At 38.0% G+C, this 25,373-nt stretch overlaps 1 protein-coding gene across 3 annotated transcripts; it reads left to right on the top strand.

Moving 5' to 3' along the window:
- The first annotated feature begins 6,399 nt into the window (after positions 1–6,399).
- Positions 6,400–15,598, top strand: LOC101163670 (voltage-dependent calcium channel gamma-6 subunit). 3 transcript variants are annotated; one of them, XM_011480973.4, is made up of 8 exons: positions 6,400–6,529; positions 10,382–10,449; positions 10,708–10,969; positions 11,425–11,535; positions 12,800–12,908; positions 14,383–14,457; positions 14,829–14,966; positions 15,054–15,598. In XM_011480973.4, the coding sequence occupies exons 3-8, from the start codon at positions 10,763–10,765 to the stop codon at positions 15,272–15,274; spliced, it is 861 nt and encodes a 286-aa protein (XP_011479275.1). In that variant the 5' UTR covers positions 6,400–6,529; positions 10,382–10,449; positions 10,708–10,762; the 3' UTR covers positions 15,275–15,598. The 3 variants fall into 3 exon arrangements, with proteins under 3 accessions (XP_011479275.1, XP_020562816.1, XP_004074096.1); XM_020707157.3 differs by having other exon boundaries at positions 10,382–10,419; XM_004074048.5 differs by having other exon boundaries at positions 10,382–10,969.
- Positions 15,599–25,373: the final 9,775 nt, after the last annotated feature.

Here is a 25,373-nt window from a genome sequence, read left to right on the forward strand (position 1 = left end):
AGATTTGGCAAACTTAATGCATTCTGAGTAAAAGACATGACAGGGAGGAGATTGATTGGCAATAGTCAACATCCATTGTCCTGTATTAAAAAGGGCCCTAGTGTCCTATTTTTTTTTCTTATCGTTTTAACTAGGGGTGGGAAAAATCAATTCAGTAATGTATCACAATATTTCATTTGGTGATATTTTTATCGATTTGAAATGCTGTCAGGATGATGTTTATTTAATTATTTATAAGCGTCCTTCAGCCTCTGACTCTTGTTTTCCACTTAAACCTCCAACCGCTAGTTGGCAGCACCACCCACTGAGCCTCTTTTAGCAGCAGCGTGGAAAACAACTAAAAGATCTCAGTGAGAAACAGCTCATTTTGTTGTTATGAGACATGCACTACTAAGTTTTTACTTAGGATGGGTACCGAACCAAAACTCTGTGCCATGTTGCTGCCAGTATCAGCTACATCTTTCGGCTCAGATAAGAACGAGTGAAGCAGTGCAGCTGCACAGCAGCTAATGCACAGAGCATCAGCAAGCGGGCCAAAGTTCTGCAGAACCTCACAGCAATAGATTCTAGTTGAGCGACCGGATGGATCAGAGTTATGTGTACAATGCTCTGAAAAAAGCCAACATCGTGGAAGGGTACAACTCAAAATGCAGGAAACTGAGCTTGGTGGCAGAATATGTTTTTGTTGCCCTTTTCCAACTTTTGACCCTCTAAAATCCTGTACATGCCCCTGACTATCAAGGACTCTTAAATACGTATTTTAACACTGAATGAATGGCCCTGGGAGAATTTCAGGCAGGCAGCTCATCAGTGCGTTGACATCTCCCAGCGGGCGGTTCAGGCAATTAACTCACCCGTTCCACTTTACGCTCTCTTCATCCATTTCCGCGAGCGCTGCGTTTGTCGCCCCACCCTCGTCCCGGCTTCCACCTGTGAGCTCCGTTAGGCGTAGTTTTATACCTGAAGTTTTCTATGGAAATCTTGTTTTATTGTATGTGAACTGAGCCTTATGCCAAACTAAAAGAAAATACGGATAATAAAGCATTCTCTAATAAAGCATGAGTTGTCTGACTGAAATTTAATTTTACTGGAACATAGACAGACAAAAATGTTCCATGTAAAGAAATTCCTAGCTGTGATTTTTCTTGTGATATCTTGTGATTATCATGGACTACTGGGCATTTTCACTGTTCCCTACTAAAAGAAGAAAAAAAAAGCATTTGCTGTTTCTTGATAAAAAAAAATATTATTAAAAAAATATAATTGATTAGGATAAAATGTTATATCTTGTTCCTCTGTTATATCTTGTTCCTCAGACAATGACTTTGAAGTCCTGATTGTGGTTTGGATTCTGAAACAAACAATATTATCTTAAATTTTTTAAGCAAACTACTTTTCCTTTAAAAAATTTGCAATGTCCAGAACTAACAAAATGTTCAATTTAGTTTCATAAATGAATGACATTTAATAATTTTAAACTATATTTTAGATTCCACTTGTTAAACAATAAAAATGTCTGTATCCTTTAACTCTTGTGCTATCTTAGATGACCCCACCCTTACATTGACGTGTTCTCCCTACCATGACAAAGGTGGATAAAGGTGGAAAGACTTCATGTAATCCATGGACACTAGTGAAGATCACAAATCATGGAAGAAAAAAGGTTCAACGCACTGTCTAGTGGGTCTAGATGACCCAACTCCCAATGTTAAAGTGCCTATGATAGCACAAGGGTTAAGTTCAGTGATATATATATTTAGCAACTTTCATAATCCTGTGAGGAACCTAATCCTTTTTTCCTCCTCTGACCCCTGTTATTCTGGTCATGCCAGAGCAGCAAACTCACCTCTTAATGTTGTTATGGTGACAGTCCGGTTAGGTCATCCCGGCTTCAAACATGAAACAGTTTAAAGATAACGCTGTTTTGTCCTCACGTACCCTCGATACATCTTTAAACACCTGCAAAGCTAAAGTACTCTAGATAATCACCAAAGCAAGTGTGGTTTGTAAAAATAAAAAGTAAGTATATATATGTATCCTTGCCTCAAAACAGACACCAAGACTGAAATGGTTACAGTATATGACAATTTATGTTTGACAAACATGTCAACTGATGTTTTTATTCAGTAATAATTCAAATCTCTGATTGACAGTTTAGCAGAAAGGCACTCTGAGGGTGGATTTAGATTGGAACAGTCTGTTGGTCCGGATCAAGTCCTGAAAATGCGCTTTTAGAAAGTCTGTATCAACGTCCGGTACTACACTTTTTACCCATATGGTAAAGACATGCTGCAAGGTTCTGAGTTTTCTCAGTCTGAATAGGCTCCGTGCTCGTAACCACTGGACAAAATCAGCCACCGTAGCCGGACATCACGTGATGTAAACAGAGTAGAAAGGTGAGCAACCAATGAGCCATAGAGAAACGTGAAGCAACAATGAGACACAGCAACTCAATGAAATTGGGTTCGATAGATGCAGGCTCAATAAACAACTTTTTACGTTATACATATTGCTTCTCACACTGTTTTCCTGACAATATATATGTCATAAATACTTATCAGTGTACCTTCAGACTGAGAAAACTCAGAGGGAACCGAAGCTCAGTCCAATGGAAACGAACCAAGACCATCTTGAAAGAAGGATCTGAGAACCAGGGTCCACTTGGGTGTGTTCAGATTGAAAACTCCCACAAACTTTCCAAATGTGTCCAGTATGAAAACATCCTGAGTGAAAGCAACATGAGAAAGAAGGGCGCAGAGGTCAATTACCCCAAGGTGTCGCATTCAATCAAAAACTTTGGACTTTTTTGCCCAGCTGTTTCTGGTTCTCTAAAACATTGCAGGGATTTTTTTGCCTATTCTTTTCTTTCATCTCCACTAACTTAGACAAATAAAATTAAGTCCAATTAATTTGCTTTTAACTGATTTTTGAGATCCTGGCTTTGTTGATTCTTACATGCATCTCATACACCACTGATCAATGAAAGAGCCTAAAAGCGGTTGCAGAACCTTTCAAGATGCCTTTAATTTTTCAGTCTTTTCTTCAATAATTCTTGCTGCTGTCGCTGTGTCTGTTTAATATAGTATTGTATAAAATATAGTTGCATAAAACTTTTGTGCCCAAGAAGCTAACCTTCGTACTTTCAGATTGAAGGACATTTGAAATAGGAGAAAAACTGGAGCTGAGTGTAGTTTGCCAAGTTACCACTGGGGTTTGTTACACAATTAAAATCTCATTCACTACAATGTTTAATTTACGAGAGAGTTTTAAGGGCCACCAAAAAAGTAAAATTACGAGATTTTAAGTCATTACTCTTACGAGAAAAAATCTCGTAAATTTATGAGATTTAAGTTGAAGTGAGTATACAGAGCAGCAAGTGAACGCTGCGCAAACACGCAGCAGAGCAGACCGACTACACTCAATTGAACAGGTGAGCTGAATTTTAATGATAACGTTCCACATGTCTGGAAGCTCATTTGTTTGATTTACGATTTATTCATGTTTTATTTATTGATGAGTGGTTTGCAGAATCTCTGCAGCCCTTTGATTAAGAAATCACCCTTTCTTTCTCCACCAAAGACAAGATCTTTATGTTTTATGTGATGCTTCCGTCTGTGGAGGTATCAATGTTCTTCTGCTAATATAACAGACACTTTTCATTCCTCTGTTTTGTTTTATGTTGAAATGGTACGTTTTATGTGGAGGAGGGGGTGTATGTGACACTGTTTACTTCCGCATAGGTGTTCGGATGACAGGTTCATGACGTAAGGTGACAGATGAACTTCAGGTTATGTGAATGAAAAGGAGAATAAAGGCTGCAGCGGTCCTCTACACCCAAACGTGTCTCTGAGCTCCTTATTTTACATATGAAACTCCGCTTTACTGACACCAGACCCCGCAAAGCCGGCTCCACTGAAAATAATCTGATTTTGAGTCGCCAAGAGGTTCAGAATCTCTTTGTTTTTAAAACCTATCCAGAAATAAAGCTTCACAAAAGGCTCCACAAATTTCATTTTCAAGCCAGGCTCTGATAAAAGGAAAACTTCTGGTTTTTTCCGTCCTTAAACTATGACTTTTTTTTCTCAAAATCTCGTAATTTAACAGTTATGACTTTCTTTCTCGTAAATTTACGACTTAAAAGTCGTAATTTAAAATTTTTTTTTTTAAAATGGCCTTAAAATTCTGTCGTACTAATAGCCGAAAATTAAAATAAAGACAATTAAAAACGAATCCCTTAAACAGTTTTCTTCTGTGTGACTTGATGAAACATGATGGCTTCTAAACTACCTAAATTGTGTTTATTTTTTAATGTGTCTCCAAGGAAAGATAGTATGTAGCCATAAATTTTTTTATTGTAATTAAATTTATGTTTTCATGGTTTAAAAAAATGTCTTGGTCGATACCCCCATGAAGGACTTGGTATCTGTGTCGAGATGAAGTTACCTTTTGCAGCAAACATATTAAGGCTCCTTACCACCTGTAGCGTGAAGGATAAAAGCAGCATTACTTCTCTCCATCTGTAATCTTTTTGCAAGGTAGCGCCATCTTCTGCTCAGAAGATACTATTGCATTAAGGGGCAAGTGAAGAGTCCTGTAGAGGCTTGAAGTTGAAATTCCAATTTTCCAATAATTTTTTTGTGTGTGTGAACATTTGTTTTCAAATAGTTACTGCTATGCATCCTTCAGACGACACAAACACATGAGACCTGAAGCCTCATTGTCAGGCTGAAAGGAACAGAAAAGAAATTATATTTTGACATAAAGGCAAGAAAAAAAACATTTCATAATGATACTACTGAAAATATTAAAGTAAAGAATGTGTTTTTGCCATTGGTATGTACTTCCTTTTCTCTCTTTCCCATCTAGTTTTGTGTCTTTGTGTGTCTCTGACCACTTGACTTTCTTTCATGCACACACAACACTTATCACAATGCCGGGCACATCTGACTGCGGTATTCTCTCTTTCTCGGGCAGCAGGAGGACCAACGACCCTCTAAATCCAAGAGTGGATGAAGCACAGACAAAACGCAAAATGGCAAAAGCAGTGATTGAGACTTTATATTTGTAAACCTGAATTAATGTCTATCAATATCAGTTGTCACCAAATAAAAAAAACAAAAATCTGTATATTTTCACACTTAAGGTGAAATCTAACACCAGCGACATGGAAAAAAGGGGGAGAAAAAGCTCAGTGATTTTAATTGAACTAGTTATTATTCAAGATTTTGACAGATTTCCCTTCTGGCTGGTAATGTGGGTTTACCTTTTCTAAATAAGTAAATATTAAGGTTTACTCATTTTACTCAACTGTCCTTGTCTTGTTTCACAGCAAAGATACCTCCATGTGTACATCTTCAAGTGCTCTCTACTGTAGAAAAGAGATCTGGTCTGCAGTTTAGTGGAAAAACAACTCAAAATACCAGATATCAGCACATTCAGTTTGCCAGAATATTTAGGAAAGTATTCATACACTGTATTGAGAAACACAGAGTAATGTGCAATACTATATTTACATGCATTAGTGTCGTGTTGCTTGTAAAAGCAGGCATACATGCTAGAAAAAGGCCCTGTGGACGCAACAAGATGACCACTGGACTGGATCGGGTTTTGCACTGTCTGCACAGCAGAGCCGTATCTGGTTTTTACTGTCGCGTGGAATGGATCTCACGGCCCTGAAATCTGACCTCCCGGGCCCAACACCGCTCAGCTGAGGTGTTAAACCTGCAATTGACTCTTCAGTTAGCGCAGTCAGAGTGGGAGCACCACAACGAGGGTTGAGCTAAAGTGCCCCCCACCCCTGGCTCTTTCCTCTCAGTTGACTTTAATGTCATTAACAGGTGGAGGTCAAAAATAGACAGAGTAGGCACATGCACAAATACACATGCCCTGTTGGTGACAGAGTTAGTGTGAGTGATCTTAAGTTTTTATTTTAATAGTAAACTCATTAAGCACAATTGTTTAAATTAGAATAAGCAAACTTGTTTATGGAACACACACACATTCTTTTCTTCCGTAACCTGTGAGGGCCTACATTTACATAGTACGATCGGAACTCCATCATTCCAGCTATAACCATCATGATTAAGTGTTTAAACTTCACTTAGTTCTTACCATTTATTCTTACCACTGTTTGTCAGAGTTTTTTTTTTAAGTGATTAAAAAGTCCTCACGACAATGAATGTCTCCACAGTGCTGTTTGCACCAACAGGGTCAGATCCCACAAACATAAAGACATGAACACACAATTCCCCTCTTTTTTTTCTTTCCAAAACAGACACAAGGCCTGCAAACTCAAAGAAAAACCTAGAAATGTGTGCTTTACTTCTCTGTAGATGGACAACACCCATACAGACACACACACACCCCCACCACCATTACCAAACAGCTCCAAACGGAGCCAACTCTAACATCCACCCCCTTTCCGCCCCCTCCACCCCCTTACTCTCCACTCCACAGCTCACTCCCTCTCCCCTACTCGCCTCACCTCGACCTCCGTCACTTCGAGCAGATCCACAAACACAACAACCAGGTCAGCAACTTGTTAATGTCATTGTTGTGATGTTTGTCAAGTTGCAGCGAGCTTTGTGGGGCACGCATGGAGTGCTAAAGAGAGAAAACATAAAACGAAACCAATGCCTCAGGTTTTTTTTTTTTTTTTTTTTCCTTTGGCAGCTGAACTGTGTGTTGGTAGGGGGTTGTTGAGGAAACCAAGCTCAGCTAGGATGAAATAAGCTGAACTGACTACTTCAGTGAGTTTTGGAAGTTGAGGACTTTTTGTGTTTTTGGGCAGTTTAGAGACAGTAAGAAAGGTTTTACAGGCTCCACGTTTTGATGCTAAGCCTCTTTGGGGTGTTTTTTAGTGGCATTTTCATGCTTCTTTTCCAAAGTTCCCAACTGACAGCCTTAAAAGAAGTCTGTGTATGAGTAGGGACAACAAAATATATCACTTGTGAAAAACCTTATGCCATGAAACGTTTCTTATAAAGCTCCAAAAAACAGCACCAACACCATTTTTATTTTCTTGATGATTGCCTTTGTTGCATTTTTCAAAATTCCACAATATTTTTATGTGTTGTTCACTATGTTTTGGATTTTTATGCTAAATTTTCTGAGTGTAATATTTAAGCAGGAAACGATTGTTGACACATTTATTCCCACATCACTTTTGCTCTGGATCGGTTTTCTTGTGCAGCAACATAGTTTTTTAGTGGTAAAATGATGCAACCTAGTCTAACTAACTCAAGAAGTTAGAATGTGGATTTCACAAAATCCGAAACTGTTTTCCCTCACATGAAATGATTACTGATGGTTATTTGAGACACAGTAGTAAATCAGAGCTAGAAAGGTGTTGACATGTTGATCTTTAAGACAGATGTTTACACTGGGCATGTGACGTGGGTTCGAAAACCCACTGAAAACGCGTTTTTGAATGCACTTTTAACAAATGGTGTTCACATTGGACTGCTACCCGATACTAGCGCATGTCTGCCACTTACAGTTGGAAGAGGTACAGTTGTGGAAGTGATGAAAATCTCACGAATCTTGCTTCAAGCTAAATCTGTCACAGCTGTATTCCAACATATGAAAAATTTGGTATCAAATAATTCCATCAAGGCACAAACCCTAATTATTAATTTCTGCTCCATTATCAATTTACCTTCTGGAAATTAAAAGAGATGCCATCCATTCATCACTACCAAATCCAACTCCCTATAACTGGTCAAAATTCCACCTGGTTTAACTTGCAACGTGGCTTAATTGGCTATGTGTTTTGTATGCAGAGCCCCAAAATGTTCGTGTTACTTCCGTAGCGATGCATGCACATGAGGGTTGTGAATGCAAAAAAGTGTGAAAAAGTGTGCAGTGTAGACTTCTCATTGCAGCAGGTCGCTTGAACCTGCGTTGCTGAAGGTGCTATAAATGTAGAATCACAGTTGTGGTATTTTCTGATTTTTCTTCCAAAAAAGTTATTGTGCTATTCAGTGACATTTGCTATGCTATTTAAAAAACAAAACACATTCAAATTTTATTAGTTTGATAGGCACATTGCAATTTCATCTTCTCAGACAGCAGAAGAAATATAAATTTTAGGCAAAGCTTTGCAATTTTATATTAGTTTTTTGAATAGTGCAGTACTGTGAAAAGATATTTCTCTCCTTAAATGTTTTTACATCACTTGTCTGGAATAAATGATCTAAAATAGACAAAACCACGGTGCTGATGGGGCACATTCTAAGTAAGAAATGACACAATCAACTTTCATGTTGAGTTTGCTTACCAAGAACACACAAGGCAACAAGTTTTTTGATGTTGACTTAAATTCTTGCTAAAGTACCTGAGGTTTAACTCAGACTTGTGACAAGAGATGGTTTAAACTTTACTTTAAGTATTTTACTTTCACTTTTAAATCTAATGTAGCTACATTAGATTTTGTTTTATTTTGAAAGTTTCCTGTGAAAGTTTTTGTGCCTTTTTAAAGCCCTTTATATAAACTTTTTAAATAGAAGGTATTATGTAAAGAAAGCTAACTTGGCTTTGTGGCCCAAAACCCAAGTTTGACTATTTCTCTGGAAGACGTGACTTGGCCTTAATTGTGTTTGATTTGACTATGAAATAAAATTTAACTATAATATTTGAGCAATCCTTTTAACATTTGACTTAAGATCAGACCTGGCTCTTTCATACTTGTGTAACACAACTTTGATCTGGAACCAGAATCTTCAGGTTTCACTGAATATTTCCTTAAAGATGTAAAGAGTTCCTCGGACATGGAATTGAATAATTTACCCCAGACCAGCACGTCTAACTACACGACTCAAGTCAAAATTTAAACCTGACCTGAGGACCTGTGACTAAAAAAGTAAACTGGGTTTACCCCATCAAGACTCAAGGCTTGTCTCAACTCGTGCTAAATATTGATTCTTTATTAAGATCATAGATTGTTTGGTTGAAAAGTGAGAAATTAGTTTCAGGGGTACTTGAAACATTTCAAGTCACAATTGTGACCAAAGATGTAAAGAATTGGTCCAAAGACTTGGACCAGGTTTCCTCCTTATTCATGACTTGAACATGACTTGTAACCAGATATGAGACTTCCCTTATACTAACAGAAAATAACTTGTAATGAATGGAAGTCCATGTATTTTTGTTTTTGATTTCACAAATTGTTAAATAATAACTTTGGTGTTGTAATTTTCATTTGTCCATGATGTATAAAAAAATTAATTAATACATTTTGATAAACATTCCTGGAGACAATTGATAAATATGGTATTTTTTGGTCTTTATTTTAGTATCTTCACATAATTATTTTATAGCTAGTTATCTTGCTTGCAAAACAAGCTCTCTTGTTGCAAAGGGCCGTCTCAATGGGATGTCTTTCATTTTTGCTAACAAGACGTGGCGTGAACCCGGGATTACAAGTCTGTTGTCACTCTGTCTGAGAGGAGCACAGCAGCTGTTTCATTCACAGTCAAGATTTAACTCACCCTCGCTGCATCTGTGCATCCCCTTCAAATACAGAGGCTCTCTGATCACATCATTGTTTATGACTTGAACCTGACAAGAGCTGCGGCCTCTGAGAATAGAAAGCAACACCTGATTCCAACTCACAGTTTTATGCGTGCAGTCACATACCATCTTAAAATAGAAGTCTAAACAAAGGCCATCATGTTAAGTGTTTTTAAGGCTGCCCTTTGGACCTGAAATTCCTGCTCATTGATTAAATATATAAAAATTTTGAAATGAAAACAACTGAAAGTTTTATTGTTGAAAACTGCAAACTACTGTAAACAAACGAATACAACATTTTTACAACTTGTAAAGAATACCACCATTTAATAAATGTCTTATTTGTGAGGTTTTCATTTGACCAAAATAAGTCGCAAAACTAAACCCTTAAAAAAGACACAGATAAGTGCATTTTTTTTATGGTTACCAAGGCATTCATCTAAAACTTAACACATGCCATACTGTATATGCATGTATGGCAACATCTTAGAAAAAGAAGATTTTTTTTCCTTTTCTGTCTGTTACTGTAGGTAGAATAATTACTGCTGCATGACCTGCATCAATGAAGCTTATGCAGGTTGTCATTAAACAAACAAACAAACAAAAAAAAAGCATCAATGTTAATGGAAGCAGCCATGTTGTTCACTGGTCTGTGGTTGTGTTCTCTACTGATTTTTTTTTTTACTATGATTTGGAGCAATGTCATTTTTGTAATTTATTTTATAATAATGAATTTTTTTCTGTCTAATCTGCAGATGTTTGCTTACTTAACATTTTTTCACAAAACTCTCAAGTTTTGCTTCTTAAAAAACAAAAAACAAAAAAAAACATTACATTTTCTAACTGTTGCCTTTGCTTTTTTTCTTCACAGCTTTGCAGAAGAGTCCCCCCCCAGCTCTTCAATGAAGTGTTTGTTTTTTCTTTCATGATAATGAATTGGTCTGTAGGAATTTTTTTCTACCATACTCCATTTTTTATGAAACAGTTTTTAAAGGAAAGCCAGAATCCCACCTTGATCTTTCTTGTTTAGTTTTGCAGACATTATTTTTTGCCGCAAAGACAAGCTGTGGATTTAATTTTTCATCAAATTTCATTTATTGGCCCTTTAGCGGATAAAATAATAGACTGATGTTGTTTGATGCTGACTGACTGAATAAGGAACACAATTTGTCTCCTTTCCTTCCTGTATACTTTCAGTGACTTAAATTCCATCAGAGCAATCATCTGTCATTAAATTGCTTTGACACACAACATGTGGTCAACCTTTATTGTGAGTGATGAAGAAGGCCGAATGGTGGCCCCGGGGGCGGCGGGGACAGCTGGAGGGTTAGCAGGAGGAGGACCGGCGTCGGGTGCAGGAGGTTTGACCAGCTTGATGGGGGGTCGCAGCACTTTTGGTGGAAAGCGCCGCAGGACAACGTCTATGGGACATGGCATGAGTGAGGCTCAGGAGGGAAAGGTGATTAGTCTTGCATTGCATCGTCTTGTATTGCAAACATTTCTGAAACTTTTTTCTGAGAACTATTATCCTTAAATGGAGAAACTTCTGGATGAGCTGACCAAACTTCCTCCAAGAACGCAACCAGGATTTATCCAGGATCATCAGGATCTGGACAACCTGTTGCAACTGATTGAACAACAAATTCAAGTCTCTGCAAGGAAATTCTGATGAAGTGCTGCCAGCAAGAGCTCAAACTTTAACAGCAGTTAGTAATACAAACACATCAGAGTCCACCCTACCAAGAAATCAACATAAAGGGGGGAATCTAGACTCTGATTGTGGTTCTGATGGATTCAAAATGTTAACATGTATTCCAAATAAACACATAGTTGCCTGTTTTTAAGCATTTTTATTGTATTGGAATCCATCACATTTTTCTCATTGGATAAATCCAATATTTGGTTTCTCTGCAGATCAAGTTGGCGTTCTTCGTGGCCATTGTGGGCGTCGTCCTAACTGTTCTTGGTGTCGGGACAGAGTTCTGGGTGGAGCTGGCACCCTCAAAGAGTTTCTACAACAATCAGGTGAACGTGAACTCTCTGCTTTTCGAACATGTTTTTTTGATTGAACCACGGGTGTCGGATTATTTTTGGTGTGCTTCTAAAGCAGGCGTCGGGAACCTTTTTGGCCGAGAGAGCCATAAACGCCACATATTTTTAAATGTAATTTCAAAAGAGCCATACAATAATGAAGCGTCCCTTTCCCACACTGAGGCACGGAGACTTAACCTCCTTTAAGGTTCTTTATTCTGGTTACTGTAGACTGTAACCAACGCCGTACAACTATTTCGGCAACTCCTCAATCTGTCCCGCCGAGAGCGCTCCTCCCAATTTTTAATTCCCTCACTGCAGCAACAGCCCTCCTATTTCCCTTATTCGGCCCATAGATGAACCCCATTGGTCCAAACTCCCCAACGACAGGCTGAGCTACAGAACTGAGGGCCAATCAGATCTTTGCATAATGTGTTCAATGAACTCCGGAACTTAGAATCCCACCTAACAGCCACCCAGTCCAACTCAATCCGCTACAATATGTTTAAAAGTAAAAATACAAGTGAATGAGTGCATTTGATATAATTTTAACACTTTTAAAGAAGAATACATATGTGGATTCTTTTAAATAACATTATTATGCTGGTGCTGATAAATGATGAGTATTTATTACCATTATTATGACTTCTGGTGCTGCATGGTTTTACTGATGGTCTAGTCTGGTTGATACTTGGTGAGTTTAAGCTTCATGCAGGCGTTGAGACTTCCATCCGTTTGATGTGATTGTAGGTTGGTGTGAATGTTCTTTAGATTTGAGAAAGATTGCTCACATGAATACGTGGAGCCAAACACACACTCACACGCTGCAGTATGTGACGGGCTGCGTGTTTTAAGTTATGACAATCCGTGCACCTTGCTGCCTGTGTCCACTACCTCCCCCCTTTCTTCCTCACACATCCCGTCCCTCCAGCTGCGCGCTCTTTCTAAGAGACGGGAGCGTGCAGTTGCAGGGACGTCATTTCACAGTTTTCAGGCTATTAAAAACTCTGTGATATAATAGATAATAGTAAACTGATTGCTGGCGCAGATTTTTTTCTCTCCAAACACTGCTACTACTGTGCGCCTGAGAAGGACTGGTCTACTGAAAAAAAGATTTTAAAATTAAAGATTTGTCTGCGAGCTAGATGTGACCATCAAAAGAGCCATATATGGCTCGCGAGCCATAGGTTCCCGACCCCTGTTCTTCAGCAAGGAATCGGTTTCCTGAACCTTTTCCTCTTGGACCTTTGCTTTGCAGTCCTGTTTAACTGCTCACTTGGGCCTGTGGAAGGGCTGCACCAAGACCCTGTGGGTAGCTGACATTGACCCAGAACGAGAGAGCTGCGGACCCGCTGAGCTGCCGGGAGGTGACGGAAGTCTCACTGACTGCTTGGCTGGATTTGTGTCTGTTATGTCTGCTGACTGATCTGTTGCAGGTTTGAAAGTGTGATTGAGAGTTACAGTGGATGACTGGACATGTGTCAAGCGTACAAGCTTGGACAGCTGTGGTTGAGAAAGTGAGTGGTAGAGAAACAGTTTGACTGGTTGGAACAGCCAATTTTAATCTGTTTTATATTTCTATTTTTAAAAGATGAAAACAAAAAAAAAAGAAAGGTTCTAACACATCGTATTGAAGTCAGCATTTAAACCCTGAAAGGTAAAACTGATCAGAGGACTAGCGCTTCAGGAGCACATAGCACTTCTTTTGTTGGAGAAAAAAATATGTTTTCTAAGTAAAAATTGGGTATAAAGAGCCAATGAGACCCACTCCCATGAAAATTGTGTTTTGGTGTTTTTAACATGTTCACGCGGGATTTTTCTCATGATGGCGGACATAATATATAAAACAATTAAGCTTAAAGTTGCATTTTTGAGTATTTCTTCATAAAAATCATTATGAATCAGGATTAGATAAAAAAATGCAGTTGGAAAAAGCCTGTAGATGGTGGGCCGGTGGGCCACATGCTCCTTATCTGGTCCAGTCATGCAACCACTTATAGACAACTAGATCCATGTGTGCTACGTTTTCCACATCCGAGATGGCATTTGGCTCAATACTGTACAGCTGGTTAGCTCCAATATTGCCCGTCCGTTTTTGCTAGCAGGAGAGAGTGAAGCCAAAGGGATGGTAGAAAATGGGGACAGGCTTACCACCAACTTGTAGGTGAATTTCTGATAAACTATTACCATTCTGCAGAATGTCAGAGAAAACTAAACATTTTGGCAAAAAAATCCACAATCATAATTAAAAGACCACTGGGAACGTTTTTACAATAGATCAAAAGATGATTGGAGTGAGGCTTTAAAAAGAAAAGATCACAGGGATTGTTGTTAAAAATGGGACAAAACTACAGATTTTACTTGAGCTGAGAAAACAAAATGTGCCACATTTTCAAATATGGTGTTTTCTTTTAATTATTTTGCTGCATGTGGCAAATTCCATACACTATAATAACCTAAATGTGCATTTATCTGGAACTTGGACCAGGTTTGTGTGGAGAAGCCTGAGCTGCTCTGCTAAAATAAACGGGAGAAAAATCAGCTCCTATCCCACAAATCAGGATTGACGTGTGCACATGTTCCTAGCTGGTGTTTGCAAATGAGGGAACAAACTAATGGAGGTGTCACAATCCATTTGACTGCTTTACCGTATTACTGAAAGGCATGGGGGACAGCTAAAATGAACAGGAAGCTGTGCCCCCTTTGAGCTTGTGTTTGACATTGTGAATGTTTGATGGAGAACAAGAAAGGCTTTTTGAGTCTGACAAATGTGACTCCATGAATTTCAATAAGACTGTGCAGATTAAGAGAGCTCCCTCCTCTATTTTTCTTCTTCTGCAGAATCAAACTGCACCTACTTTAAGTTTTTCACCACAGGAGAGAACGCTGTGATGTTTCAGAAGACAACACAGAGGAGTGAGTCATGCCACTCTTTTGGTTCTCCCGGCCGCAGCCGCTGCACCAACCCCACCCACCCACTGATTTTTTTTGATCATCCTCCTTCCTCCTCAGTGTACCCCTCCTTCTGCACGCTGTTGCTTACAGTCCTCTTTTCCCCTTCCCATTGTTCATCCCTCTCTTTTTTTCTCTGTGACCTCCCCCCTGCGCCGTTTCAGCCTGTCTACTTCGAATGTATTCCTCCCACGCTGCGTTCAAGTGTTTCTGAGCTGCTGTCTAACCTCTCCCTCCGCTCGCAGCTTCATGTTAACATGCTGCACACTCACTGGAGCTATGCGAGGCAATAAAGTGAAAAGCAGACACTAATGCTGTCCTTGTCTCTTGATCAGATCTAAATGTAGCGGCAGCAATGCTGTCCCTGTTCAGTCTGTTCCTGATGGTGATGGGGACCATATGCATCGGCATGGCTCTCAGTAAGGAGATCCTGTTCTTCCTTAAGCCCGCGTCTATCTGCTTTATTCTGTCAGGTGAGTAAAAGCAGCCGCTAAGGAAATCTTTGAAATCGGAGAGTTGCTTATGTGCCCCCTCCCCGCCTCGTCTGGGCCCTCCTCTAGGGGTTCTGGTGCTCCTGGCCATTGTCGTCTTCCACCAGTCCATCCTGGCGTTCCTGGCCAGTGATCACACCGTTCCTCTTCACCACGAGCTGTCCTGGTCCGTGTCATGTATCGGCTGTGCTGGAGCCATTCTCATTGTGGGCGGCGTTTTCTTCCTGCTGCTGGCTTTGCCCTGCAGCCCCTGGCAGAGGTGTTTCCCACACAAGGACAGTGGCAGCTAGAAATGGGGAAAACAGTTCTAGCTGCAGAGGATTCTAGGAGCAGAGGATCTGCTAAATGTTTTCCAGACTGGTTTTTGCAGAGTTCAACTTCTCTGTTGACCCTAGAGGAACTGATAAGTATTTCTCTGAACCATTGTAGCTGCAGCCCTGCATTTGCCCCCTATTCTCATTTTTTATATCAAAAAGTGCCTTGCTACCTTAATAAAAATGAAAATTTCTGTCCCACTTTAGTAATTACATACAGAACAAATCCCAGAGATTAAAACAAATGTTTTTTATGTTTACTTTATTTATAAAGAGGGAAATAAAGCTGTTGAAACCAGACTGGGTCTTTGTGAAAAAGTTATTGCCCCTTTGCTGAATCTTCAAAGAAGAGTCACTTAATCAATCAAACCTTATCTCTGTCAGGCCTGTAGAAACAAGAAATCTCTTCAACAGAAGGTGTCTAAAAACTTCAAAAACAAAGTACCTGGCATGTCACAGAGGCATTTCAGCGGCTTTATGACTCCATAGAACCAGTTTAATTGTTTTCCTCAAATGGAGAAAACCTGGAACAGTGGAGAACCTTCGGGGTGACCAACCAACTCAAACGACTCCAGGAACACAACAAGACTCTTCCAGGAAGTCATAAAAGAGGCAGAACATGGAAAGAATAGCAGGACTCACCCGAGTCAGTGAAAGCTGGGGTTCAGGATTCAATGAGAAGAAAGAGACTTGGAAAAAACAAAAACCATAGGGAGTTCTAGAGCAAGGAATCTGCTGAGCAGAAAAAAATTAAACTCTTTTTTTCTATTTTAAAGTGTGATGCTCCTGATCCCTTTTTTCAGCTCCCGCTGTTACTTCTTTATGGTTATTATTTTTGGCCAACAAATTTACCTGAAAATATACATAAAAGTAAACAATTGGATTAGTAAAAAATCTTTGAACTCAAAGTTGACGCTACATGGAAGTTTTAGCCCCAAACAATGAAAAAAAATGAGATATTTACTGTGTGTTTAATATCTTTACGGGGAAATCTTTGTCAAATCAAACCAAATCAACCCAAAGTTACTTTTTTTTCCTGGAAGTAACTGTCTTTGCCTGTGAAATTATAATTAGTGAAATCAATACAACACCCATATACTCAGTAAAGTGCAGCCAACATATTTTTAGACCTTCTAAGACACCAAATTAAATGTTAATTTAAAAACTAATAATTAAAAAAAATGCTTAAGCTGCCATTGACTTAGCAATTAGAGAGTATTTTTTATTGTAATTTGTCATGAGTGACTCCTGTTCTTGTCCCACGATTCTACTGATGATTTTATTGATGTTTTTAAATTGTGAAATGATTACTAAGTGAACAAAACCATGCGCCTATGTTGAATAAAAGGATGGATTCAATGAAACATTTATAAAAAGCTACAAGGATGGGTTGATGGATTTGGAGTTTCTGAGGGAAAAAAAGGAATGTTGCTGGCATTTACCTGACATGTTCAATGTTAAACTGAAATGTGAGTGGAATTGTTCTGTTATTTTGTAGATATTAACAGAGTGTGCGTGATGGAGCGTCTATGGTGGAAACAGATGGTCTTACAGTTTTTCTCAGTCGCTTTAGTACAATTCTCAGATCAGAATGAAATTCCCAAAACTATTTGTTCAATCTTCACATCATGATGTCACTTTTGCACATCATATAAGCAGTTTCTCACTTCTTTGAACAAGTTGCAATTCCTTTGGTACATCAATGCAAATGATTATGTACAATTCTATGCTCTTTTCTTGTCAATCAATTGTTTATGTCATGTTGATCAAAATGTATTATATAGTTCACTGTGCAATAGTCTTACTCCTCAAAACACCTAGTCACTAGTTCATCGTATAAGTCATTAACTGCAAAATGGTTGACCAAGTTGTCAAAATGTGACAAACATATTTCGCTGCATTGCAAGAGAGGATATTTGCTGTGATGTGGATGAGAATTTGTGGCCTAACATACAGGAAGGACAAGAGGTGTAGGAAGACCTCACCAATTCCTACTGCACTGCCTGTACTGTTGTACAGAATATTGTCCTATCTTTATTTTTTCCGTTTGTGTTACTGTTTGCAGTGGGTTTTTTTCTATGTTGGTATGACATGGTCTGTCAAAAAATTACAATAGGAACAATAAAAGTGTAAATGTGAATCTTGTCCAGTCTCTTGCAATCAAACAAAAAAGGTGTAACTTACATTTTACAATAATTGTCATCCAAACTTTAGCCATAGTTTACATCAGAACCTCCCTCTAAAGTACACAGTTATATTGACAACATGACTAAGTAATTTGACTGTCTTGTTCGTAGACAATGACACAAGGACTTGACATTCTGATGGCACTGACATGTTCAATGACATAAAGACTTAGTTTTGAGAGATGAACTAAAGATTTTGAGCAAGTTACAGGCTTTTCCAAGAAATCCATAGTTTTTTGCTGTTTGTACAAATTGTTTTGAGAAATACACACACGTATTTGCAAACTTCAATTCTGATCTGAGAATTGTACTAAAGCGACTGAGAAAAACTGTAATAGCACACATAACAGATAACAACACATTAAGCTGATAAAAGAAGAAGCAGTGGAAAGCTAACCCACTGGTGTGAAGTGTTGTTGCATAAATGATCTGTGTCGAAGCCAGCGAGACCCCATCTAACTGGTTTAAATGGTTTCTATGTGAGGTTTTCAAGTAGAGTCACCTTACATCCACCCAATTTAGCTTTTGGGGGTGTGGAAATAAAAACCCCTTATAAGGATTGTAAATGTGGAGATCAAAAAAGGTTCATTTAAAGTGTTGCATTAGCAAAAACCTAAACCTTTTGCAAATGTGTAACATGGGCACTCAATTAACAATCAATGATGGCCCGTATTCAAATTTACATGGCAAAAGTGAAACCTGGTACATTGGTTAGAGTTGACAATAGGAAGGCAGCGGTGGACCTGGCTTGGTGAGGTTTGAAGCTCTATTGGGTTTGTCTGTATGTCCACCCACCTGCAAAAACAAAACAAAAAAACACCCCCCAAAAAATACTGTCCTGCACAAAAAAAAGTATTTTAAAATGCCTTATACATACCCCCTAGACCTCAAGCCAAGCTGTACATATGTTTATTATTGCTGAAAAAAAACAATCAAACTCTTTTCCATAGGTCAAAAGATTTTTATTTTGTGTGACACCAGCCTCCAGTGGTCTTTTGAGGAACTGTGACATTTGGTATTAGTCTGGTTTGCATCAAAACTGTGAACAGCAGGTAACACTTTGTACTCAACACAAATCTGTGTTTAGTAAGAGCATGGACCTGACAGAAGGCCCACAAAAACTTTTGTCTCATCATGCTTTTATTCTTAGGGTGGCTGTGGTGCAGCGGTAGGGTGGTCGACCCATGATCGTAAGATTGCAGGTTCAATTCCCACCTTGCACGTCCATGAGTTGAGGTGTCCCTGGGCAAGACACTGAACCCCACCTTGCCTCTAGTGGGAGGCTGGCACCAGTGTTTGGCAGCAGAACTGCCGCGTGTGTGTGGGTGTGTGATGTGCCTTGGGCCTTAAAGAAGGTAGAAAAGCACTATATAAGTATACACCATTTACCATGTAAAGCACAAGTTAGCAATGATTTGATTTAAGTTAAAACAAGATTTGTTCTTGGCCTGTTTTTCTTTTTGAATTAAACTTTTTTTCCCTAAAGGCCCGTTCACACCGGGACGAATTTCGCCGGCGATTTTCGCCGACGTTTAACGCCTCGTGACTAAACAAAGGGCACCAATGAGAGTGTGCACACCGACGCGAAAAAACGCCACGCGTCAAAGCGTCAAAAAAAAAAAACGCCTAGGGTTCGTTTTTTTTTTGCGACGCATCGCGTCGAAATCTATTCGACCAATGAGAATGGCGCTTTTGCACACGTGTCTGGAGCCTCTGAAGTTACAGTAAAACACAACTTGGGGACGCTCAAACACAAAAATGCCTTGCTGAGCACACATACCAGCGAAGAAGATAGACGCCAAGTAGCGTCTACACTGCCGCGAAGAAATAATGACGGACATTCTAAAATATCCCCGAACCAAGCACCAGTTGGAGCAACTGGTGCTTGAAATATTCATGTTTTCTTTGTTTGATTCTGACAAGCGTGTAAATACTTGCTCTCTTCTTCTGAGTAAAAAGCGACTTTAAGAAGCGTAAAGTTGCGCAGCGCCACCTTGTGTACAGGAGTATTTCTGTTTACATTAAGCGCCATCTAATGTCAGGGAAGGAAATTGCATGTTCGCTCGGCTCATCGTCAGCGAAAATCGCCTGGGTGTGAACACAAAAAACGTGGCGAAAAACGCTGGCGAATAACGCCTGGCGAATATTCGTCCCGGTGTGTACGGGCCTTAAGGCTGATAATTCTACCTTCAATCAACACAAGCTAGTGTTAATGAAATAAATAGTCTCATACAAGTGCAATCAAGGCACAGATATTAAAAAAAAAAGTGTAATTGGCATCTTCTGACATCACAATGCATCTCTGAAGCCGATAGAAAACTGAACAATTTTAGCAAGCTTCAGATTTCTTCTGATTATAGTATAAAGGAGTTAATCTTATTGTTAAACATGAAATCATTCTTTGTCATATTCTTTTACTTTCTCCATTTTGCTCTACCTCTAAAAAAAACATTCCAAGGTCATTGTGTCTTTGCATTTTAGCATGGTTTGATAAGAAACTAGTGACTAATGTGGTGCTTTGTTTCCTCCGCATGCTGCCAAATATTTTCCTCTTATATAAGAACAAGATGTATTTCTGACAATTGTCTTTCTTGCGGTTTGAACCCCTTTTTGACCATCAATTTCCATTGTTTCGGGGTTTGCTTCTTGGCGTCCCGATGAAAGCACATGTCTGTCTCCACGAGCTGCTTCCCGTCTCTCCGAACCGTCTCCCACTCAGCTGGGCTCAGCATCCCGGCTAAATATAGAGCGTAGCCAACAGGACTGACGTCGCAGGAGAAACTGAAGACGAGTTACGCTTACATTCACACGTCTGCACAGGCTTTCCTTCAGCTACACTGCAGACCAATATATGATCACGCTATCCAGTTCACTGCACCACAGAGAATTCACTTTTTTTTAACAGTTCCCCAAAAACCTGAAAGAGTGAAGGAGGCTTAACTCTTATGCAGCTGAAGTTTGAAGTTTTCTGTTAGTCAGCAGGCCTGATCACTGCACTCCCCCCACTCCTGTGAAGGGTCAGATTTGTCTCTGCAGCACCTGTTCATCACAGAGTCAGACGCTGCTTATTAGACACCACTGCTAATGAGTTCAGTTTGCATGCATCACTGTTTAGATGATGATGGCAGTTTCCGTGCAGAAAGCTTCTATGTAAACACGTCCTTGACTCCTCTGGATCTCTAGTTACTTATACTTGTACATTACTACACCTTTAAATGAGTCGAACCCGGCAACTTGTGGACGAAAGGCAGGGAACACCATGGACAGGTCTCCAGTCTGTTGCAGGGCCTCAATCCCATCATCATGCAATCCATGGAATCCATGGAATCATGATGTAACTCAACAGAAAACTATTATTATTAATGTTTTTTGTTTTGTTTTTATGAAAATTGCCTCTAAAAACCTGGCAAACCTAGACAGACTGCCTGGCATCAACAACTATAACCAAGAATGCCCCATTTCTGCCTATACATTCTTCACATGCAGGATCAGAGGCTGATCTACAGGGGGACAATAGGGGCTGTGTTATGACATATTTTTTGGATTATTTGGCCTGTTTGACACAAGATCCAGTTAATAAATAAATTTCGGTCGAGTTTTGTAAACATTTTCAATTAGGCACATACATTGAACACATTGGTTTTTTGTGGAAAATAAGTCTATCATCAGCTAGTTCTTCCATAATAAAGTCTACCAAAAATTGAGCTAAAATGCGGCTTTTGAAGAACGTGCTCTGTTCTCATCAGTGTGTCCAACTTGAGCAGAACAGAAGGTTTGTAGAACAGGTGCTCTGTTCGCTGACATGTTTGTCTGCATGTCAGCGAACATATCATGACATATCATTCATCCACTTTGAAAAGTATGAAGTGCTTCGAACAAAGTTTCAAAAGCATTTTTTCCACATTGCGTTTTAAATCAATGCTGGACATTGTGTTAAAGATCTGCTCAGACAATCTTTTAATCTATTTTAAAGCATTTCCACTGGTCTTTTAATTATGATTACGTTATTTTAGCTAAAATCAAAAAGCAACATTTTTACAGAGTGGCAGTAGTTCATTAGAAAGTTGAGTTGTGGGACAGCAGGTGTCAAGCAACCCCTACACCCCTTTCACTCTCCGCTGATGAGCAGAGTGGAGCAGGGAGCTTGTGGCCCATCCAGCGGATTTTAGACATCACAAATAAGCTCTTTTCCAAACTTCATTTTGACATCTTAACCTGATTCAAATTGATTTGAATAAACTGACCCCCACATCACCAAACTACCACACCCATGCTTGGCCATTACTTGTGGTTGTGACTATAGCACAGTTCTGATATTTTGATTATATATTTCTATTTTGTCTCATCAATCCATAAAATATTTATCAAAGAGCGGCTCCAGATACTTTTGTCATAAGTGTCTGTGTTATTTTTGCTCAGAAATTTCTTCATGGATTCATTTTCAGCCCAAAATCTCTCAGCCTTAGATGAATCAGAATCTTTAGGTAAGATAAGTGAGGCCTGGACTTATTTCCACATTTTTTAGCAGTCCACTTGGGGATGTTTTAGACAGTCACTCGGTTCTGTAAAGGTCTCCACTTGAAATCGAGTTAAAAGAATTTGGAGACATGGGGTTACTTTTTCACATTAGTAATTTCGAACAGTTTTTTTTTAATATAAAGAAGTTTTTATTTACAATTACATTTAGTCTTTACATAAAACATCTGTATATAACCTTTAAAATGGAGAAATGAAAAACAAACAATGTGCAACACATTTTTATTTAGTAACTTTATTTAATCTGTATATATATATATATATATATATATATATATATATATATATATATACACACACATATATATATATATATATATATATATATATATATATATATATATATATATATATATATATATATATATATATATATATATATATATATATATATATATATATATATATACTGTATATACTGTATGTCTTTTTCCATGAGAAGCGATATATTGTATTGCCTCCCTGTGTAATGTCTGTATCTTATGTGCTGCTGAATGTTATCATGTCAGTTTTAATTATTATGTTTGTTAAGAACATTTTACATTTCCATCTGTTTTTAATTCTTGAACAGTTTCAAGGTTAACTTTCAGCACTGAGGCTGCTCACTGAGGTTTCTCACAAGGAGGGCTGTACATTAAAGCCCAAATGTACAGGAGTAAAACAATATAACATCATTAATATCTATACATTATCACCACCAAAATAAATAGATTCATATGAATTCTATCACCTACAATTATACACTATTTGGACCATTGAAAGCACAAAGTATTAGGCTACGTTGGTTATGTTCATAAAGTAAAACATCTATGAATTTACTACAAAGAGAATACGACAGGAGTAGAAGGCTAAAGTCTGAAAATTTAAAAAGGAAAAGTACAAAAGTGAAAATTACAAATATCTGAAAAATTAAAATTTTGAGGAAAACATTGTAAAACAGCAAAACAAATCATAAATTTATGAGTTTACACAGATTATCCAGGAGAAGGTCGTGTGCTTATTGTATTTAGAAGACTAGGAAGAACTAAAAGAAACCTCTATCTTGAAAAATGCTTGAGAGCAAGGCACACAACCCAAAGATTTCCCAAGGAAGCTGCTCCTGAACTAACCCAGAAATCAGACGCATTTCGACTAAATGTTGAAAGATTCTGAAAAAAAAAAAAACCTGTATGATCTCTAGATTTAATATTTACCAGTTGCCATCACTAAATTCTATTTAGCTAAATTTCTAATTACTATAGAAGTTTCTTGTGGTCCAAAAGCAACTACTGATATTCATTGAACAGCTTCTGGTCCTAGCTCTTATAAGGGTGACCTATTATGTTGTATGCAAAAAAATGAAAAATGAAATTGCACATGGCTATCCTTTAGTGATTGTGTGCATGGCTTCTTCATGACACCACAGACTTATGCCTACAAAAGAAATATTAAAAGTAAAGTTATTTTTAAGAAATCCACAAAGAAAACAATTAAAAATGTATAAATACCCTGCATAACCATTAAAATCAAACAAACACTAGCAACATGATATTAGTACTCTGGAGTTATGATTTCACTAAAGCAGGAAATCATAGCCAATTACACAGGATGAATCGACTTGAAGATAACAATTTACAGACATTATGCGCTGTTGTTTTTCACCAGGAGTGTCCAAAGTGATACAATTGTTAGTCAGAGCCACTTTTCATTCATCCTCAGCAAATGTAAATGTAAAATGTTATTTAGTATTGGGAATAAACACAGCGGATTTTGCTAAACCTCTTTTTTTTGGTTCTTTGAGTTCCATCAAAATTAATAAAGAAACCTTCAAAAACTTAAAACTTGTAAAAGTGATTTACAAACATTTAATCTGAGAAGGTTAAAAAAATCCAACAACCAGATTATGCTCTAAATACATGATCATTTATTTTATCTCCCACTATTTTTCTAAAATCCCACTCTGAAAAACTCTAGATTTTATGTTATTAGATTATCAATTTTAGAGGTCACTCAGCTAGAATAGCATTATCTATAGCCTTGCTACCTTATTGAACCCGTTTGATATTATTGTGCTTTTTTTGCAATTAAAGTAACTTAAAAGTTTTACAATTGCAAAGTAGTTTTTAATAGAATTTTTAAGTTTCACACCTTTTTCTTACTTGTTTCACTTTCTTTGGGTTTTAGGATCTAGATTAGAATTCTTATGATTTAATTCAGCAGTTTTAAGACGCAATTGTGCACTGGAGTCAATACTGATGTTCATTTTATATCACACTGGTCCCTTGCTATAACGCGGTTCACCCTTCACAGCAGTATCAGGATTTTTATTGCACAATTTTGCTTGACTTTTTTTTACAATGGCTGATTGGCTGTAGACCTTGTCAATTAATCTCCACTTAAGTGTTATGTCTCCCGCATAAAATGTGTTCAGTTTTACACATTTAGATAAATCTTCGTGATCAGATCTTTGCTTTCATTCTATAATACTGGACTAATTTCTATCAAGGACTGAACTTTAAGCATTTAATCAAGAGAGAAACATCTCAAAATGTTCACGTCTATCTGTGAAAAGTGTATAATGGGTGTAGTAAGGAGTATTACAGCCTTAAAACACCTATGATCATTTTTAAAACAGACGGCTGACAACTTTTCGGTTTTCGGCTATTGTGAATAATTTTTAGGATTTAACTCAGTGAACGAGGGACCAATGTGCACCCTTTCTGGAACTCGTAACGTTTTTTTAAAGATTACCACCATCATTCTATTGAAGTTATCATAAATCTGAAACTATGTATATTTTAGTATTTCTTTGAGAATTGAAGGATTTATCATTTGAACAGCTTCAAACTATTTAAAGTAATTCTAGCATTTATTTATTTTTTATTTAAGCTTCTTTTTGGTTTGTTTGATTGTCTTGAGCCTCTTTAGCTTCATGCACATTTCTTCTTACTTAAACTACACAACAAAATTCAGTAAACCTTGAACTCCACCACTTTAAATATTCAAAATTGACCCATCAAGTTTAAACACTTTCTGTTCGTTGGTTTAAATTATCATGGTTTGGACACTCCTGGTTTGAGTCAATGGATCAATATTATGCTTTTTTATACTCTAGTTTATTGAACATTATATAGCTATAAGTAGACACTGTGAGGAGAATCCGGAACTTTTCTTTTCTGTCTCCTCTTCTCTTTAACCTTTACCAAGAACACAATTCATCTTAAGAAGTGCAATTAGAGTTTGATATATAAGCCACATATTATAACACATCAGTCCGGAAGTAATGCAGAACGTACTTCTCAGAACCATTTCCCTTTGGAATATCTCAGAATATCAGTGAAAATAGCTTCATCCAAAACCTCAGCTGGCTTTGT

This window comes from Oryzias latipes, chromosome 11, assembly GCF_053564925.1.
Source record: "Oryzias latipes strain Hd-rR chromosome 11, Olatipes_Hd-rR_3.1".
Taxonomy (NCBI): domain Eukaryota; kingdom Metazoa; phylum Chordata; class Actinopteri; order Beloniformes; family Adrianichthyidae; genus Oryzias; species Oryzias latipes.